The 20365-nt window shown below is 46.8% G+C and overlaps 1 protein-coding gene across 2 annotated transcripts in view; it reads right to left on the bottom strand.

Moving 5' to 3' along the window:
- Positions 1-6566: 6566 nt before the first annotated feature.
- ARCN1 (archain 1) overlaps positions 6567-20365 on the bottom strand; it is a 26609-nt gene continuing 12810 nt past the window's right edge. The window contains exons 6-10 of one of the 2 annotated variants that reach the window (XM_025893518.1): positions 17001-17166; positions 14067-14214; positions 13633-13741; positions 10796-11000; positions 6567-8330 (exon numbers count right to left, since the gene is read on the bottom strand). In XM_025893518.1, coding sequence (XP_025749303.1) covers positions 8241-8330; positions 10796-11000; positions 13633-13741; positions 14067-14214; positions 17001-17166 — 718 coding nt within the window. In that variant the 3' untranslated portion in view covers positions 6567-8240. The remainder of the gene's footprint in view (positions 8331-10795; positions 11001-13632; positions 13742-14066; positions 14215-17000; positions 17167-20365) is intronic. The other variant, XM_073903827.1, reaches the window with a different exon arrangement.

Raw genomic sequence — 20365 nt, 5'->3', positions numbered from 1 at the left:
CTCGAGGAAGGGACGCCGGCAGGGGAAGGAGTCCGGACGGGAAGGAAACTGAGGCTGGGAGCCCGGAGGGCGGGGGCCGGGGAGGGGTGTGGAAAGGCCGGGGCGGAGAGAACTTGAGAAGGGGGGGGGGTTGAGGGGTCAGCGGCAGGATCGGGCGGAGAAGGGGAGACGCAGGGATGGAGGGGCGGGATGAAGGACGGAGACTGAGGGATGAGGAGAAATGAGAGCTGGGGAGACGGACAGGAGGGGAAAGAAGATGGGAAAACAGGCCTGGGGACGCAGAGCTGGGTGGAGACGGAGGGACTGCGAGGTGGAGGGTCTGGGGGACAAAGAAGGAGATGGGGAGACTCAGGACAGAGAGGTCGTCAAGTAAAGGGGACGACGGCCAGGGGCAGCCCTAGAACGTACAGAGGGCAGCGGAGGGGGAAACCAAGGGGAGGGGAGCCAGGGGAAGGAAAGAAAAGAGGAGACTGAGGGCAGGCCGGGGCCGCTAGCGATCAAAGACGAGAGGCGGGCGGCGGAGGCTCGATGGAGGAGAGCCGGGGAGAGGCGGGAGTGTAGAGTGGGGCTCTGGTTCTCATGGGGGAGCAGGAGGGGTGCTGGAAAGCGCCCCTCTCCGAGGTCGCGGGCAGGGTGGGACTGCCGCCAGGGCGAGGCTCCTCGCTGGCCCTGGGCCTGTGCTGCCCAGGGCCGCCAGGTGGGACAAGGCCGCAGTGTTGAGCCGCCCCGCCCGCCGCGGACGCCGGACAAGCGGCCTTTCTTTGGCCGGGCAGGGAGAAGGAGCCGCTTGTTTGCGCGGCCGGGGAAAGGGGCGGCCGCTCTGACACCGCCCGCTCCCCGCGGGGTAGCTGCGGGAAGGGGGGCTGAGGGCACCCTCAGCCCAGTGCGAGGGTAAGCGCAGGGCTGCGAGGGTGAGCGGCGGGGTGTGCGGGCGGGAACTGCGTGAGCGCAGCGCGCGCGGACTGCGGGCGGAGGTCCAGGCGTGCGGAAGGCTGCCCCGCGTGCGACGGCAGCCGAGCCCCCGGCCGCGCGCGCGGCGGGCCGGCGCGTGGGTGACACGGGGTGGGGCGCGGTGCGTGTCCGCTGCGTGGGATGCCTGACGTGGTGAGGAGCTGGTGTTTGTGTGCGAACGGCCCGATGAGTCAGCCCGGGAGCCTCCGGGACGGCTGAGCTAACGGGCCCAGAATGCAGCCCCGCCCCGGCTCCCTGGGTTCCCCGCCGGGCCGCGCGGCCACCCGGCCAGGTCCCCCGCTCGCCCCAGCCCCGGCGGAAGCGTCCGTGGGCGCCTCGGCAACCCCGCGCCCGGCGGCCCCTCCCAGGCCCCGCCGCCCGCGTCCGCCCGCCCGCATTTCCCCATCCCGGAGGAACCCGGATGGCAGGCTCAGCCCCCTGCCTCGGGGAACTCCGTTAGGGATACGAATCCGGACCCGGAGGGCGTGGCAAGAACCTGGGACTCACCCCCCTAAAGGTGCCCCATCCGGCCTCCCGGACCCCTAAAGATGCGGGGCCTCGGAGGAGGGCTCGGAAGGCCCCGGACGCGCCTCCCAACTCCTGAACACACCAAGAGTCCCTCCCGGATTCCCATTGCCTCCGGGCTGGACTGGGCACACACATTCCTCGTCCGTCCAGGCCACCTGGCCGGGGACAGGAGCCGAGATGGCCCAGGGGAGCCCCTCGCCCGGGGCAGGGCTCTCAGTCCTGCCGTCGGCCGCTGAGTGGGAGGGGCGCGGCGCGGGCGGACGAGACCCCGCGAGTGTCCGCCCGACCGGCCGTCTGGGTGCCCGCGGGAGAGTCTGGACGGGGCAAGGACCAGCGTCCCTCCCGGGGAGGAGCGCGAGGGCCCCCTCTGGCGGCTGCGCGGACAGAGGCTCGGGAGGGCAAAAGCAAGCAGCCGGCGGAAAAGCTGCGGAGCCCGTCCCCACAAAGACCCTTTCGGCCGTCCCCCCACCTCACTGCACTCACCTGGGGCGCCCCCTCCTCCCCCACGGTTTCTTCTGGGGCCCCCCAGCCCAGAGCTGATCTCAGGGCTCCCGCCAGGCCCTGGGACTTCCCCTTATCCAGTCCCAGAAGCTCAGCCAGCGAGACCCACGGGCCTAGTGGGAGAGAGCGTCCTTACCTCGCGCGGGGAGAGGGGGACACCGGTTCCTTCGCCTGGCTCGGCCGCTGCGGCCTCGGGCTCTGGAGGACACTGTTGCTTTTCCCTGGGAGCCCGCTGAGTGGGAGGAAAGCGAGAAGTCCCGCCCCCCAGTCCCGCCTCCGTCCCCCGTCCGGTCCTGCCAGGCCAGCCAGAGAAGACGCCCTTGTGGAGCTGGAGCCCAAGGTTCCCCCCCACCTTTCCCATAGCAGCCCCCCCCCCCCCCCCCCCCCCCCCCCGCCTGCACAGCGCCCGCTTTGTTCCTCTCTGCAGCTGGGCTCTCCACTACCATCAACACACACACCCCTCCCCCTCCTCTCCTCCCCTTCGGACTCCCCTAGACCACCCTCCACCCCTAGGCCTTAAGGCTCTTCTGAAAGGGTGTTTTTGACGATTTCTCACTCTCTCCCCCCGCCCGCCCGCTTTTTTAAAACCTTAGGTGGCTGAGTCCTCCGTGGCTCCCAGTGAACTTTTTGGTGGCAGAGCCCTCCAGCATAGTCTCAGTATCTCCAGAAAATATCTGCTGAGGGGACCCAGGTTTACCCCATCACCCCTCCTCCTCACCCTATTCCAAGCCCTACCATGAAGAGCTGTAAATGGAGTTGATAACCCTGCACATCAGGCTTCACAGACTTTTCTAAGGAGAGGTAGAAGACACGTTAAAGTGCCCTGGGGAAGTGTAAAGCACAGAAACCTGAACTGAATCATCTCGCCCCCGTCCGTGTAGCTCTGCCATACCACCACCTGCTGACTTACAACGGGGGGGGGGGGGGGGGGTGGAGCGCAAGCTATAGACAGACTATTGAGTACACCATCCTATAGCAGTTTGGGTCTCTGGAGGAGTAGGGGGCTAATAAGGAAGAAAAGGAGGGACTAAAAACCCAAGAGGAGTCTAGAAACAGCCTAGTTGAAGTCATTCATCTCAACCCCCACCCCGAAATCTAATGCGGCGGACAGTGGATCCTTACCTTGCAAAGCCAGCTCTTGCCCCAGGAGACTGACCAGGGAGGCCCTAGGGAGCTGACCTCAGCTAGGCTGGACCTCTTTAACCTGCCCTAGAGGGATCCCCGAGACTCCTCCTCACTGAATGAGGGAGCAGAAAGCCCCCAAGGCTTCCAGCTGGAGCACATAGCAGAAAATAATTTGCCCTCTTTAGGATGGACATACCTTGTTCTGATTCGGTGGCTTTAGTTTGTGCCCCCTTTCCCTAACCCTGGAACAGCAGGAGGCTGAACTGCAGCAATCTTTGGTCACTCATTGACAGGGCCAGCGTTAGCAGGGGGGCCCCCCACGGCTGGAGGCTGGGGCTGACTGGAGCCAGGCAGTGGATGGGAAGGGGGAGGGGAAAGACACTTCGCAGTTACCAGCTGTGGCTAACAGAGGTCAAACAAGCAAGGCTCCAGCAGGCATCGTGGGTACCAGGAAGCCCCAGGATTTGGGGGATGGGAGGAAGCCTCTTATTCTTCCTCTCTTCACACTGTCTGAGGCTCCTGAAGGTATTTTGACTCTGGCCACCTTTCATGAGGCAGATCACAACAGTAATTTCGAGACTATTCTGGTAAAAGAAAAAGAAACAAAACCCCAACTATTGCATCCTACGTGCCAAGACCCAGCATTTGAGGGAAGAGGCTCTGATTGGGGTACCTCAGAGTCTTTTCACATAACTGTTTCACAACTCCCAGATCTTCTTTACCATCTCAGTCAGGAGGAATTTCAGCGAATGATTGAGCCCGCCACAGGGCAGCTGACGCAGAGGCAGGGGGCCGAAACAGCACCCATCTTCTCTCTCTCCTCCCACCCAGGGACCAGCTGACCCCATGATAAAGGCTCTGTGCAATGTGTCCTCACTCCTGCTGGGTTGAGGCCCTATGTTCCCACAGTTAGAGCACTCAGGGGACTACAGACCTACCGCCCCCACCCTCCACCCCCACCCGCTGCACATCTGGAGCCCATCAAAAAACTCAGTGCTCTCTCACAATTACGCAAGAGGTCGAGCAGCTGGGAGCTCAGGAAAGGGGGAGGAAGAGAGAAGAAAGCAGAAAACAGCTTTCCAAGCATGCTTCAGACTTTCCAAACTGGAAGCAGGGGGGAGAGGGCAAAGGCTGGGTGTGGAAGGAAGAGTGGATTTTTGAAGGCCCTCTGCACTTGGCTATGAATGTCAGGAGTCTATTTCCACATCCCTCCTGCCTTTGCCTAGGCAATCTTCCCACCTCTGTGCTCCCCCTCGCCCCAGAGGGAGGCGATTATTGCTCATTACAGCAAGCAAACCCTGCACAGTCACATCTAAAGCTCTCCTTTCTGGCCTCTGCGGATCCTGAACTCAGGCATCATTAGCGTAGGTGTGGTGACAGCAATGACGCCAAGTAACTCCTCCCTGCATCCAACTTGGGGAAATGTTCAAACCTTTCTGCAGCAGGAGGTCTCTCCTCGGCTTGTCCTAGAAATTGCACAATCCATGCTCAGACCCAAAGCTAAGAGACACCAAAGCTGAGTGGGCAGTTTGGGTAGTGGGGGAAGACTGGTCTCATCTACATCCGTGTAGGCTCAGGACCTTCCTATGAGCTGAAAAGAACCACCACTGATTTGGGCAAGAGAATGGAAACAAAACCTATCTCCACTTGGCCTCATTGCCTTGAAAATGTAACGCCTCTTTCTCAACCAGCCCGTCTGGTTATCAACCTGATCACAGAGTACGCTTAGGGGAGCTTTCAAGAAATGGGCTAAGCCCTAAGTAGCCATTTAGCCCCTGCCCTATGAACAGCAAGGCAAAAAACCTTTCTGTCTGTGGGGCGTGGAGGAGTGGGAAGGGACCCAAGCTTCTGAAAACTGCTTTGTGGCTAGATTGCTTGTGTTTGAGAGTGGGCAACAGCTTAGTTTGGAAAGGTATAGTCTTCCTAAAGGTCTGGCTCCACGTAAACCTCTAACTCCCGAGGGTAAGATGGGAGACTGATGCTTGTAAAGAGGCTTTCTAACCTCAGGTAAGAGTGACGTACAGCACCCAGTGACTTGTGGAGCCTCTAGGAGTTTCAAAGCTCTATAGCGGCAAATAGATTTACCAAAGGGGGCAAGAAGAGGAAATGGAAGGAGAGAATGGTTGCAATGAGATGTGCATAGTAAAGGGGAGTTAATTCGGAGTTTTTGCTTTCCTTTAAGAGATTGCTCTGAAGCCTACGAGACAGACCCCTACTTATTCCTCACCCTCACTGAGACTCGCACTAGCACCAGCCATAGTTAACACTTGTCTACCTGAGGAGACAAGGCTTTATAAAGGAGGTAGCCATTGCTTCTAGTTAGACTTTCATCTTCTTGAGGATGGGGCTTTTTCTATTTTTCTATCTTCCTTCAATGAGCCCGACCAGATGTGAACTTTTTTAAAAAAGCTACTCTGTATCAAGCCTGGAAATCTCTCAGAAGCTACTCAGTGTGGACAACTTCACATTAATTGGAGGGCAAAGCTTCCGGAGTCAGAGATGCATGGGTTGATAGATCCAGGGGGTCTGAAACTACTGTGAGTAGATGAATTACAGATCTTTTTTGGAAAGGAATTCCTGACCACGAGGTGTGTTCCCTACCTCCTGTGTGGAATTAATTAATTCAAAGCAGGAACCACAAACCTCCTACATTAACCAGAATGCTCAGTCAGATCTAATTATTTTGTTCGGCTCCCTCACGAGAGGCCAACAAAAGGTCCACTTGGTGCGGTGGAGGGACCAGTGCCAGTCGGGCGTGGCATGGCTCCGGCGCGCTCCCCGGGGTTAGGGTTACAGTCTCAGAGAGCCACGCCACGCTTCAGCAACAGACCAGAGACTTCGTTATTTCTCTTAAGGAAGAAAAAAATTCAAACTCTTGGCTTTCACCCTGAAGATAAGAAACTTTATCATTCCCAGACACTCGTTATTCATTACAGAAAGTAATTTGTCTTCCAAAGAATTTGTTGACAGTCAATAGTTAATTAAGTTACATAAAAAGAAAGTAAGGATGAAGACTTTCCTGAGGGAATTATCAAAAGTCCCCAAGCATCCATCCATCCCTCACCCCGGGATCACTTTCTTACCACTGTTGCTCTAATGGGGAAGAGAATGCTCTGAGACATCACCGATCATTGTTATTCTTTACAGATGAAGCCTCATGGTTCTGACTCTACAACTGCCCCTGACAAAAAATTAAGACCAAAAGTCCGTAAGTAGCATCAAATTAAAACACTCCACGGACCGGAGTACACGTATACGTGTACGTGTATGTGCGCTCCGATGGAGAATACACATGGAGGCACGATCCCTGTAATGTGGGGGAAGGCAATGAATACTCTCGGATAGAGATGCTTTGCTCTTAAAAAAAACATATCATTAATTTTTAAACTTAGATCCCGTTACATCATCTCGAATCAGCAAGGAGACACCAAAGTATGAGAGAGCCAAGAGTCTAATAAACATTCATTTTATAATACTCTTTATTTGATTAAAGAATTTTCCTTCTTTGTGTACACTGGAATGTTATATTCCCTATGTATTTTACAGGGTTACAAAATGTCGCTCATTTTAAATATTACCCCAAAAGTAATTTCAGAAAAAAAAAAAAGTTGTGAAACTAAACAACTTTAAAAAAATCATATGGACAAGCAACTTTCAAACAAAACTGGATTAATAAGATTTCTTGCCTACGTAACTACATGACAGATTTCTTGTTCCAGTCCCCTTCCTCAAAACAACCTCATGTGGAAACCAAGCCAGAGATAAAGATTCTTCCCTGATGCAGTTAAGGGAAAGGGAAAGGCCAGAAATTTCTTTGGCAAACAATTCCATCCATGGCCATCTGTGTGTGACTGCTTTGCTTCGAGGACAGCACACTCTTTGCAGGGGAGGCCCGCTGTCGTCCCAAGTGGGAGTGGTCATCTCCAGCCCAGCTGGAAGTGCAGCAGGTCATCTGCCTCTCCGCCCCGCCTGGGGCTGTGGCCTAGCAGCAGCCCCAGCAACCCTACCAAGTGCAATACTGAGATAGAAAGCCAATGCTGGCCTGGCTGATGTAGCCTTCTCCATTGCACAAGTAATGGATGAGAGGGGGCATGAGGACACTCAACAAGAAGGGCTCAAGGGATGAAAAAGAAGGACTTCAGAGACAGCAAAGACAGGAAAGGACTGAGAACACAGAGAAGAGCCAGAAAGGAGGAGGTGATGAATTCAAGGACACGTGAATGGATTACAAAGACCATGAGCTTTTATGTTTTAGCTGAAGTACCCAAAGTGTAGAGAACCAGAAGCTTGGGTAGCACCAGCAGCCGACAGGATTACCTGTGGATGTGAAAGCCCTCTCTGGACATGACCATTCGCCTCCCAGGCATCTTGCAAGTGGGGGCTGTGCCATCAGAAAGCTGCTTCTCAGTGGTCTTTACTACTGGCACAAGTGGGATTCACAGTACTGTTCTAAACAGGAACATGACTGAAGGAAAACAATGTGCAAGGGAATGGAGGGATAAGTGGACATAGGAAAAAGACAAAGTACATCCTTATCTGTTAACTTCTAGACCTCATACCCCTTAAGCAGTTCACCTGTATAGTCCAAGACCAAGGTTGGATTAGATCAACCAGTTCCCAGGAGTGCCAAACAAATACAATGCCTACATATGGATGATCCCAGTGCTTGACTGAAGGTATAAAGAAAAACTGAAGGTAAAGGAAAGGAGTATGAAAGATTAAAATTTGCAGATAAAAGAAAAAGAAAATTTGCAGAGAAAACTTTTTAAAAATGAAGTATGAAATGTAACCATATTTAGGGATTAAAACATAGGAGCAACAATGAGGCAAAGGCAGAGAAGCTGTTCAACTGGGGGGCATTCTCTGGAGAACGTGCTTTCCTGCTGGCCAGTAAAATCTGCCAAAGAAATCAGCAGCCTTTCCCTTTATGTTTGTGTCTTTCTTTGCCAAAGGATGTCTCCATGACACTTGAACACTGAGGGTGAGTTGAGGGTCCTTGCGCGCAGAGAATCGTGCATTGTACCAGAAAAAAAGGGTCTCCAATGGCTTGTGGATTTGGAAAAAACTCTTCAGCCACTGTTGGCTTCTTCTTTATTAATATGAAAAATTTCCTTTCCGGTTCCCTCTTTTTGGTACTACAGGATTTCATACTTATCCACCAGGAAAGTGGTCTCTGTGGAAAACCTTACGGGGCTATTTCCATCTACCTGGGTCACTTTGGTAACCTAGGGAAACAAACAAAGAGTGAGGTAAAGCAGGAGGAGAGCAAGTCTCCAAGGTGCTGACTAAATTCTCAGGACAGAACAGATCAAATTCCCTTAAAGCAGTATTAAAAATAACTCAAAAACACTACAAAAATTCAATTCACAATTGTGCTTTATAGCATCACTCTTCTCCACCAACACGATTAACTTGCTTTCTAGACAGAAAAGACAACTGTTGGCATGAGACGTACAGTGGTATCAAGTAAAAGATCTAGAATGAGTGGCCACTACCCAGATCTTGCCCCATAAAACCTATGAAGTTCACATTTTATCAGGCTGATCAATTAATATTTTGACCCAAAATGCAATATTCTAACTCTTCAACTTCATTTGCCTGATTTGCTCTCCAAGTCTCATTAAGCTGCTCTATCACAGTTATTTTCTAGATATGGCTGGGTCCTTCTATGAGATCTTGCTTTTTCTTTTTCATTATAAATGTCTAGTTTAATGAATTACCTGTAACATCAGTGCCTGTAATGGCACTAACACAATGCTTGAACCACTGATTATATTTTCTAATGAGGTTTTCAGAGAGTCCTCCTGCTCTTCGAATTGTCCCAAACAGGAAAATGTGCCCATTACTATCCCATGTCTTGGTTTCAAGCCTGTACTACCAATACTGATGGGCTCATGCCAATAACTGAGAGTGGAGAGAGAAGTGCTTCTTGGAATTATCCAACAGAGGAAGGAAAACTGTAACCTCCCAAGCACTTAGAGGAGAGAGAGAGAGAGACCATCTGGGAAGATAAGATAGTGCCACAATAACAAGCAAATCAACAAGTCAGAGGGGAAAATGACAATATAAATTGGGTCCTTGTAATGCAACTTCAAAAACAAGAGGTACAATGAGTTAAAAATAACAATCTAAAGAAACAGTTCACAATACTCATTACTTTGCTTATCTAAAGGACCAGGTCTGCAAAAGAATTGGCTCATGATTATCTGTATTAATGAAGGGAAGCTATAACATAAATAATCCAAATATTGTGGGGTTTTAAAAAAGATTTTATTTACTTAATTAATTTATTTATTTGAGAGAGGGAGGGAGAGCAAGAGCGAGCATGAGTGCACATGGTGGGGGAAGAGCAGAGGAAAAGGGATAAGCAGACTTTGTGCTGATCATGGAGCCTGACTCGGGGCTCGATCTCAGGGTCCTGGGATCAAGGCACAGATCAGGCTCCCTGCTCAGTGGGGAGTCTGCTTCTCCCTCTCCCTCTGCCCCTCACCCCCACTCATGTTCTTTCTCTCCCTCTCTCAAATAAAAACAAAACTTTCTTTCTGTCCTTGGGTTCAAACCAAGTGACACATAAAAGGCAGTACAAAACAAAACACAAACAAAAACTTAAAAATTTCAAAAATTAAAAAATAAAAGGCATTATAAAACCATAGGTTGGCTGTTTTGGTAAATGGCTTTTAAAATGTATGAGGGGCGCCTGGGTAGCTCAGTCATTAAGCGTCTGCCTTCGGCTCTGGTCATGATCCCTGGGTCCTGGGATCGAGCCCTGCACTGGGCTCCTTGCTCCGCGGGGGGCCTGCTTCTCCCTCTCCCACTCCCCCTGTTTGTGTTTCCTCTCTCACTGTGATTCTGTCAAATAATAAAAAAAATCTTAAAAAAAAAATAAAATGTATGATCTTATTTAAAAAAATAGACAACTAAGAAATACAAATCTTGCACAATCCATAAATACTTCTTTTTTTTTTTTTTAAGATTTTACTTACTTGATGGAGAGAGACACAGCGAGAGAGGGAACACAAGCAGGGGGAGTGGGAGAGGGAGAAGCAGGCTTCCCGCGGAGCAAGGAGCCCCATGCGGGGCTCGATCCCAGGACCCTGGGATCATGACCTGAGCTGAAGGCAGACACTTAATGACTGAGCCACCCAGGCACCCCACAATCCATAAATACTTTTATACGTATTCAATTTCTTTACCTTGCCCAATCTAGAGAGGAAAACTGAGTTAAAACAGGAGAGGAATTTGACCAAGATCATACAATGAGAGTCAATAATGGAATCCTCAGGGAACACCAGTTTTTCTATTTTTTCTTTTTAAAGTAAGCTCTAGGCCCAACATAGGACTTAAACACATGACCCTGAGGATCAAGAGTCACATGCTCTACAGACTGAGCCAGTCAGGTACCCCAGCTTTTCTGAGTTTTGATACCATGCTGTTTATCTGGCATCCATCTTACCACTTTCCCCATATGTGCTCTCGATTAAAAGGGGATACCTCGGGCACCTGAGTGGCTCAGTCATTAAGCGTCTGCCTTCTGCTCCAGTCATGATCCCGGGGTCCTGGGATCGAGCCCCACATCGGGCTCCCTGCTCGGTGGGAAGCCTGCTTCTCCCTCTCCCACTCCCCCTGCTTGTGTTCCCTCTCTCGCTCTCTGTCAAATAAATAAATAAAATATTAAAAATAGGGGGTATACCTGTATATTACAGTAGTTTCTTTTGGAGATGAAGGAGACTTGAACAGGGAAGAAGTCACTGGGCTGCCCAGCAATGCTGAACTCGAGACTGCCACTCTTATTTTTGGCATCAATCACCGGCAGGCACCACTCCAGGGTACTCCGTCGGCTGTCGTGCCGGTATTCGCCATCAATCTCCCCAACCACCGGCGCGCCCACACCAGATCTGCCATGAGAAACACCTGTGTCACCTTAGCGGTCCAGAGCTGGAAGAACTCTGCCAAGGAAAACCAGCCCTGAATTTGATTATGCTCCTCAGCTTCTGCCCACTTTTTTAGGGTCCTAGAAAAAAATGAGGCTCCCTAATAACTTCAAGGATCAAACAACGTCCTAGCACCTTGGCCAAGGGTCTCACTCACTGCCTTTATATATACAGATACATGCAACCACAGGTAACTGGCAGAGATATCCATGGGCTGCTCCAGCTTGTGGATTAAATCTGGACTTACCAGGGGACCGAGACTGACAAAAGTGGGATATATTTCCAAAAATTCTGCACCAAGGGTTTGTTGCCTTGTCAAGAAGGAATTTTAACATACTGCAGCTCCCTTTATAGGTGACAATGGGGGGAAAACAGTTGATACTAGTGGTGCTAAACCTTATACATCACTATCTGGTTATTTAGAATGGAGATGAATTTGGGCCTTTGAAAAGATGTCTTCAAAAGATTTTGTTTCAAAACCTGTACTTGACGCTGGTGGGTCTGATTTATAACCCAGTAAGTGGACTTTTATATGATAAGTAAAAACACAATCACCCCTGCCCAGAATGTGAACATGATGGAAGAAAGACACACATAGCTGTCCTTAATTTGCCAGAGAACCAGGGCTAGTTAGGATGTACTTTGCACCCCAAACATGGCTGACAGGCAGTGTCACCCACTCCTACACATTGCAAATTTACCATCTTTTCATTCACCAGTGCCATTCAATGCTTCCATTAGGGGCAGAGTAAATAAGGAGACAAAGAGAAGAATTTAACAGTGATACAACATGATCAGCTCTTCCCTATCAATTCTATGGTCCCAGTTGTATATATGTTTCTTCTCTCTGCTCTTCTTCCGATTCTGGTCTCTCAAATTTGATCAGTTCTAGAGAAGAGGGTAAAATGTTGTTTAAGGAAGGGTCTCTTCTGGAGACTATTGCAAAAGTGAACTAAGACACAGGAAACCACCATAACCACAATTACAGGATAGATGGAGAGGCCTAAAAATTGTGGCATCCTAAAAATAGCCTGGTAAAATAAATCTTGACAAAACAAAACCCACACCTGTCACCAACGCCCAAGTCCTACAATGGTTCAAGGCAGCCATCTATTGTTCTGAAAGAATAACCAAGCTGTGAAGAATAAGACAGTTACCCCAATAAAGGAGAGAGTGATAATAAAGCATATATATATGTATATATATATTTTAAAGATTTTATTTATTTGACAGAGAGTGAAAGATAGCAAGAGCAGGAACACAAGCAGGGGGAGTGGGAGAGGGAGAAGGAGGCTTCCCACCAAGCAGGGAGCCCGATGTGGGGCTCGATCCCAGGACTCTGGGATCATGACCTGAACTGAAGGTAGACCCTTAACGACTGAGCCACCCAGGCGCCCCTAAAGCATATTTTTTTAAAATGGAAAATAAGAATGACAAAAAACCAGACCTGGCCATGTAAACGTCTGAATTATCAAAAAGGAAACAAAACTACAAATTAAACTAATATCATTTTCTCTGCAATAATAACTAAGCAATATAATAAAGATACACTAAGAATACACTTACTGGGTGTTCATAATTATACCCTGTACTTAATTATGGGGGGCAGGTACTGAGAGGTAGAGGAGAGGAGCTGGATTCATTGGCGATATAGAGCACACTCACTGGAAGTGCTAGTGAGATAAACTTAAGGGAAAGAGTATTTCCAGATGATCCTAGAAAGAGGGGCTTTAAAGTACACATTAAAAACTTATTGGAACTAAAAAAAAATAATAAAAATAAAAACTTACTGGAACTAATCTTCTGGGGGTGTTGGACATTTTCATTATCTTAATTGTGGTGACAGTTTCACAGGTATACACGTGTCAAAACTTATCAAACTGTACAACTTAAATATGTGTAGTTTATTGTATGTCAGTTATACTCAATAAAACTGTTAGAAAATTTACGAAAACTAATGTACATATGTTCTCCGGCAAGAATCAATAGTTCCCTTGAAAACATACTCTCATCTTTAGCTGAAAGTTTAGAGAACCAAGTGAAAGAGAAAAAATTCAGTCTAACAGATTCAATTTCTGAGTTGCAAAACAAAATCAAGACTTTTTTTTTTTTTGACTGAAAAATGGCTCCTCCTTCTGGAAGTCTTCATTACTACAAGAACAAACAGGCCCAACATCTGGAAACAGCTCTAGAACTACAACTGGCTCTGAGCTGGTTTTAAAAAGAGTAAAATCCACTCCTTTTAGCGTGAACAGCTCAACACCCTCTGACAATTGTATGTAATCTTGTAAACACCATCACAGTCAAGTCATAGAACATTTCCACCATCCTCGAAAGTTCTCTTGTGCCCTGTTGCAGTCAACTGTCTTCCTCTCTACCTCCTGATTTCTGTTCCAAGAGTATTATGTTTTCCCAATGTCATATGAGCATATAGTATTGTGGACTTTTGTAACTGGTTTCTTTTACAACTGGCCTTTTTAAGAAGCAGGTCTCTTAGAATGGATGGCCAACTAAGTGCTGCCTCCCAACAAGTTCCAAAAGACTATTTCTACAAGCCCAGTACCAAAAAAAATGATTATGTGGGGACACCACTTACGGAAGTGGGATGGTGATAATCACATCATTCAGTTCTAAATTATCTTCTTGCAGCTCATACTCTATGTTGACATCACAGCCATTTCCACTCTCTGAGGGCCAGCAATTAACTGAGAAAAAAAGCAAAGCAGGAATACTCAAATATTAGAAAAAGAATGGAGAAAAGTTAAGATGGCAAATCAAAGCGGACAGCTAGCTGCAGGCCTTAGACACCCTAATATAAACTATTATAAATAAGAGTTTCAAAATTAAAGCTACTAAAAAATGAAAGCTCATGATTAAAATACACAAAATGCAGCACTAAGCCCATTTTGAAAGAAAGTCATTTTGTCAAAAAGAATTTTGCTACAGCAATGAAGATAAGCATGTACAAGCCAGGGCTATTTCTAGTTCTCAGTGCAGACTAGCTTAGTGGGACTGGCCAGAAACACTTACTTGTCAGTGGAATAAAAGATTCTTCTGTGGTTTGTAGCCTCCACTTTAGCACCCCTACATCACTGTTGACTGGAAATGACTTCTCTGGATTCTTCAAGCCAATTAGAGATTCTGCAGTGAAAAGTTTTTTATCCACATTTGGATGGGTCTGAAATGGCAAGTAAAAGAAAACTTCTGAGGTTCAGGCATAAGATAGGAAATAAATTCCTTCTGGTCTTACATGGTCCATAATCTACACATCTAAAATAGAGTACCACGGGGTGCCTGGCTGGCTCTGTCAGCAGTAGAGCATGCAACTGTTGATCTCAGGGTTCTGAGTTCAAGGTCCATGTGGGGTATAGAAATTACTTAAAATAAAATCCTTAAAAAAAATAAAAAAATAAAACAGAGTACCTAAAAGAATGCCAATTCCTTTTGATCTGAAGAAAGATGTCCCTTTTTTAAAGACTTCAAGACATTTTAAAATAGGAATTGGGGATACCAGAGTGGCTCAGTTTGTTGAGTGGCTGACTCTTGATTTCGGCTCTGGTCATGATCTTGGGGTCATGGGATCAGGCTCTGCATCGGGCTCTGTGTTCAACAGGGAGTCTGCTTGAGATTTTCTCCCTCCCTCTGTCCCTCGCCACCACCCCCCCATGCCCTGCACCTTGAGCATGTGTGCTCTCTCTCTCTCTCTCCAAAATAAATAAATAAATCTTTTAGGGGCATCTGGGTGGCTCAGTTGGTTGACCGTCTGCCTTCAGCTCAGGTCATGATCCCAGGGTCCTGGGATCAAGCCCCACATCAGGCTCCCTGCTCAGTGGGGAGCCTGCTTCTCCCTCTCCCTCTGCCCCCTGACTCGTGCTCTCTATCTAAAATAAATAAAATCTTTAATAAATAAATACATAAATTCTTTAAAAATAACTTCAACTCTAAGGCATTTTGTTTGTTATCGAACAAGTTAATAATTTTGTAACTGAAAAAGCTGAAGACCTTTAACCAAGTCCTTTCTAAAAATACTTCACAGGAAGCAACATCATGGGAGGGCCAAGCAAGCCAAGTAGGAGACTACTGATCAGATGCCTGGGTCATATAGCAGTCCTGGCCTTACAGTCAGAAGGCAGAAGAGAGAAAAGCTCTGTGGAAAGTTTAGTTGCAATTTTGCCCAGAGCACTGTAAAGTTATTCAAACTCAGGCCAGCTAAGATAGACTAATCTTTTAAAAAGAAGTCATATTAAGAGAGAAAAGGGAGGGGCGCCTGGGTGGCTCAGTCGGTTAAGCATCTGCCTTCGGCTCAGGTCATAATCCTGGAGTCCTGGGATCAAGCCCAGCGATGGGGTCCCTGCTCAGCGGGGAGTCTGCTTCTCCCTCTGCCCCTCACCCCACTCGTTCTCTCTCTCTCACACACAAATAAAATCTTAAAAAAAAAAGAGAGAAAAGGGAAAAGAAATAACTCCTGGACAGTAGCCTATATATACTTTAAGAGCCAGCAAAGCTGGGGCACCTGGGTGGCTCAGTCGTTAAGCATTTGCCTTCAGCTCAGGTCATGATTCCAGGGTCCTGGGATCGAGCCCCGCATCGGGCTCCCTGCTGGGCAGGAAGCCTGCTTCTCCCTCTCTCGCTATATCTCCCTCTGTCAAATAAATAAATAAAATCTTAAAAAAAAAAGAGCCAGCAAAGCTGTTGTCAAAACTATAAGCACTACTTCCAAAAGACAAACTTTGTGCTGATTATGGGGGAAAAACAGACAAAAAAAACCACATTCTTCCCTAAAAATGCTTTGTTCTTGTAACAAGAAATACAAGATCAACCATTTAAATAAAGTGACAAAACAACTGTAATAATACAAAGAAGTTTCATACATATCCAGGTAGGAGGAACATACATATTTATTTTGTAAGGATTTTTATTAAATTTTCAAAAATACCATTAAATATTGCCCTTCAGGGGCTCCTGGGTGGCTAAGTCGGTTAAGCTTCTGACATCAGCTCAGGTCATGATCTCAGGGTTCTGAGACTGAGACCCACCTCGGGCTTTACACTCAGCAGGGAGCCTGCTTCTCTCCCTCTGTCTCTGCCCCTCTCCCTGCTCTCGTGCATGCTCGCTCTCTCACTAAATAAAAATCTTTTTAAAAACTCTGCCGTTTTTTAAAAACTGTGTTTGAAACAATATCCTGAATTATTTACTCTTTGCGTAACAGAAACAAATAAGCATCTATCTGTACCTTTGTTAATGACTATGAAGTCATTAAATCGATTTCAAAATGACCTTTCATTCAATTCCACTATTAAAAGTCTATTATAATACAATTGCTGTCAGTTGCTCTCAACCCCCCTGGTAAGATAATTACTGTCTCAAGGTCTCCACTGTATGTAATAAATTAACTTCTTTCCTAGGCATCTAGAATGGCACTAGTTCTATAAATTCCTTTTTTTTTTTTAAGATTTTATTTATTTGACAGAGAGAGACACAGCAAGAGAAGGCACACAAGCAGAGGGAGTGGGAGAGGGAGAAGCAGGCTTCCTGCTAAGCAGGGAGCCCGATGCGGGGCTCGATCCCAGGACCCTGGCATCATGACCTGAGCTGAAGGCAGACGCCTAACAACTGAGCCACCCAGGTGCCCCTATAAATTCATTTTCTATGTTCTGTGGTTCACATGAGAAACTCCAGTTGAGAAAGACTGTGCTAGGCAGACAAATCGAAGTCGGTTTTTTAAGATTTTATTTATTTGAGAGCGAAAGGGGGGGGGCACGCGTGAGTGCACAAGCGGGGGGGAGGGGCAGGGGGAGAAGGGGAAGCAGACTCCCTGCCGAGCAGGGACCCTGACATGGGGCTTGACCCCAGGACTCTGAGATCATGACCTGAGCTGAAGGCAGGCTCTTAACAGCCTGAGCCACCCAGGCGCCCCAGACAAACCCAAGTCTTAATACTTCCTTACCCAAAGCCTCTACACACCTGTAGCTGCACCCCTTTCTTATCTTCATTTTCCACATGAAGACGAATTCGGCCAAATTTATCATCTGAGATCCTAAGCATGATCATGCCATGCAATTCCATATTCTGCAATCCTCCATCCCGTCCACAAGTCAGTGTGATCTTTTCCTCAATCTTCATGTGCACACTGTAGAAAAAAAGTAATAAATTTTTTCATAAAGGTAGAAACCAGAATTCCCTTTCTCCAGGGTTTAATGGTGATTAGCCATCAACAACGTATTTTAAGGTGCTGTTGCTGTATGTACAGAATTTAAAGCATTATACCCTTTTATCCCACAGACAAGTTCCCACCTGTGCAAACAATGTAGTAGTTATTCACGGAAGAACTATCTACAATACAAGGTTGGAAATAACTTAAATGTCCATCAATAGGGAACTGCTTAAATACATAAAGGTATATCCACAAAAATGAATACTAAGCAGTTGTGAAAAAAGAGGTAACTGAAAATGCTTTTCATTTGAAAATAATTTCAAAAATTAAAAAATTAAAAAATTATACCAGGAATACATTTATACCTTTTTATTTTTTTATTTTTCTTTTAAAGATTTTATTTATTTGATAAAGACAGACACAGTGAGAGAGGGGACACAAGCGGGGGAGTGGGAGAGGGAGAAGCAGGCTTCCTGCGGAACAGGGAGCCTGATGTGGGGCTCGATCCCAGGACCCTGGGATCACGACCTGAGCCAAAGGCCGACACCCAACAACTGAACCACCCAGGCACCCCTATACTTTCTAAAAATGCTGTTAACATTTTATCCCACCATTTGTTTTATCATTTCATACTCTCTACAACTATACAACTATATTTGTTTTTTTTTTTTTTCCTGATCTGCTTATAGGCAGATTATACACATCATGGCCCTTTACCCCTAAACACTTCAGAGCACATCTTGTGAAAATAGGGATAGTCTCTTACATAACCACAGTAACTTCACAAACTGACACTGATACTTTCTCTACTCTACCACCCATATGCCAATTCTGTCAGTTGACCTAATAATGTGCTTTAAAGCAGTACAAGATCCCAGGGTGCCTGGGCGGCTCAGTCGGTCAAGCATCTGACTCCTGATTTCGGCTCAGGTCATGATCTCAGGGTCCTGGAATCAAGACCTGCATTGGGCTCCGTGCTCAGTGCACAGTCTGCTTGGAATTCTCTCTCTCCCTCCCTCTGCTTCTCCCCCGACTCACACACGTTCAGTGTCTCTTTCTATAAAATAAATAAATGGATAAAATCTTTAAAAGAAAAAAAAATAATGTACAAGACCCAGTCTAGGATAAAGTATCACATTTAGATGTCATGTCTTTATAGCTTCAAATAAGGATATTCTCTTCTCCAAAATAAGTGAAAAAAGTAATTGGAAAATGTGTCTAGTATGCTACCACTTGTGTATAAAGAAAAAAGAAAAAGATATATATGTTTTTATTCACCTACATATAGACTATACTTCTCAGAATAGAAGAACTAGAAAACTAGTTAATAGTAGTTGCCTCCAAAAAGAGAAACTTGCCTGGTGGGAGAAAGACTTTTAATACTTTTGTTCCCCCCTTAGATTTAATTTAATTAATTAATTAAGTAGGGAGGGTGAGGAGCAGAGGGAGGACACGCAGACTCCACGCTGAGCACGAGCCCGACACGGGGCTCAATCTCACGACCTGGAGATCACAACCTGAGCTGAAATCAAAGAGTTGGACCCTTAACGGACTGAGCCACCCAGGGGCCCCTGTAATACTTTTTGAACCTTTTAAGTTTTGAAGGATATGAATGTATAACCTAATAAGAAAAATAAGTAAAATAAAAAGTGCTACTGTTCTGGTCAATTACTAAGTATAATATATCCATATTTTTTTTACTAAAACTATTTTTAACTGGGTGAACTGCAGACACTAAAAAGATTATTCTGGCATCCTACTTTGTTACCATATGTAAGTCTTCCCAGAAACAAAGGCGTATGATACACAAGACCACAAAGGAGTGTATCTTAAAATAACGCAGGATCAGGGCACCTGGGTGGCTCAGTCAGTTCAGCCTCCAACTCTCGGTTTCGACTCGGGTCATGATCTCAAGGTCATGAGATCAAGCCCCACATTGGGCTCCACACTGAGTAGGGAGTCTGCTTAGGATTCTCCCCCTCTGCCTCTGCCCTCTCCCCCGCTCACACAGGGTCTCATTTACTTTCACAAGAGTTTGCTCCATGTTCAAGAAATATTTTGGGGCGCCTGGGTGGCTCAGTCGTTAAGTGTCTGCTTTTGGCTCAGGTCATGATCCCACAGTCCTGGGATCGAGCCCCACATCGGGCTCCCTGCTCCGCAGGAAGCCTCCTTCTCCCTCTCCCACTCCCCCTGTTTGTAAAGAGTCTCAAGCCCTCTCTAATACATGGTTTCCAACATCTTTTTAAAATACTGTCAAGCCTCTGTCTCACTCAAAGCAACCACTAGGAACAGCACGGGAGCTTCAGTGATTTCAGAGATTTATCTCAATGTAATCCTGTTCATCTCATACAGAACAGGACATACAAAATACTCTTATGCACACCTGATATAAGTATACTCTCAGACTCACCTTTCACTTGACCCCAAAACCATCAGCAACAGAAGTCTGGGCTTCAAAACAAGAAATCTGAGGCATGCATATGTGAACTTGGTAATTAAAAATGTTACGAACCAGTCCTGATGTAAGAGACAAATCAAAATATTCTATACTCAGGACACCTGGGTGGCTCAGTCGGTTAAGCATCTGCCTTTGGTTCAGGTCATAATCCCAGGGTCCTAGGATCAAATTCCACATTGGGCTCCTTGTTCAGCAGGGATCCTGCTTCTTCCTCTGCCTGTCGCTCCCCTTGCTTGTGCTTTCTCTAACAAGTAAATAAAATCTTAAAAAAAAAAAAAATTCTATACTGGGTTCAAGTAAAACGCAAAAGATAATACGTTAATTTGCTGCGAAAGATATTTATAAATTTTGTATTAAAGACTGGTTCCCCTTAAAGTTTAATTAAAAGACGACTTGCCAAAATACAGTGCAGAGGCCACCACCACTCTAGCCCTCTAATTCAAGTCCACTTTAAGAGACCAGGCACACACTAGGCAAAAGACAAGTTACTTTTATTTTTTTTTAAGTTTTACTATTTTTTTATTTAAATAAAGTTTTATTAATTTAAGTAATCTCTACACCCAACATGGGGCTCGAACTCACAGCCCCAAGATCAAGAGTCACATTCTCCACCAACTGAGCCAGCCAGGCACCCCAAGACAAGTTACTTTTAAATTCAGCCGGCACACTGGGCTGCCTGGGTGGCTCAGTTGGCTAAGTGTCCAACTCTTGATTTCA

This window comes from Callorhinus ursinus, unplaced genomic scaffold (assembly GCF_003265705.2).
Source record: "Callorhinus ursinus isolate GAN/ISIS: 27379988/994484 unplaced genomic scaffold, GSC_fseal_2.0 scaffold19, whole genome shotgun sequence".
In the NCBI taxonomy this organism is placed as follows: Eukaryota; Metazoa; Chordata; class Mammalia; order Carnivora; family Otariidae; genus Callorhinus; species Callorhinus ursinus.
This window is presented reverse-complemented; position numbering and strand designations above follow the sequence as displayed.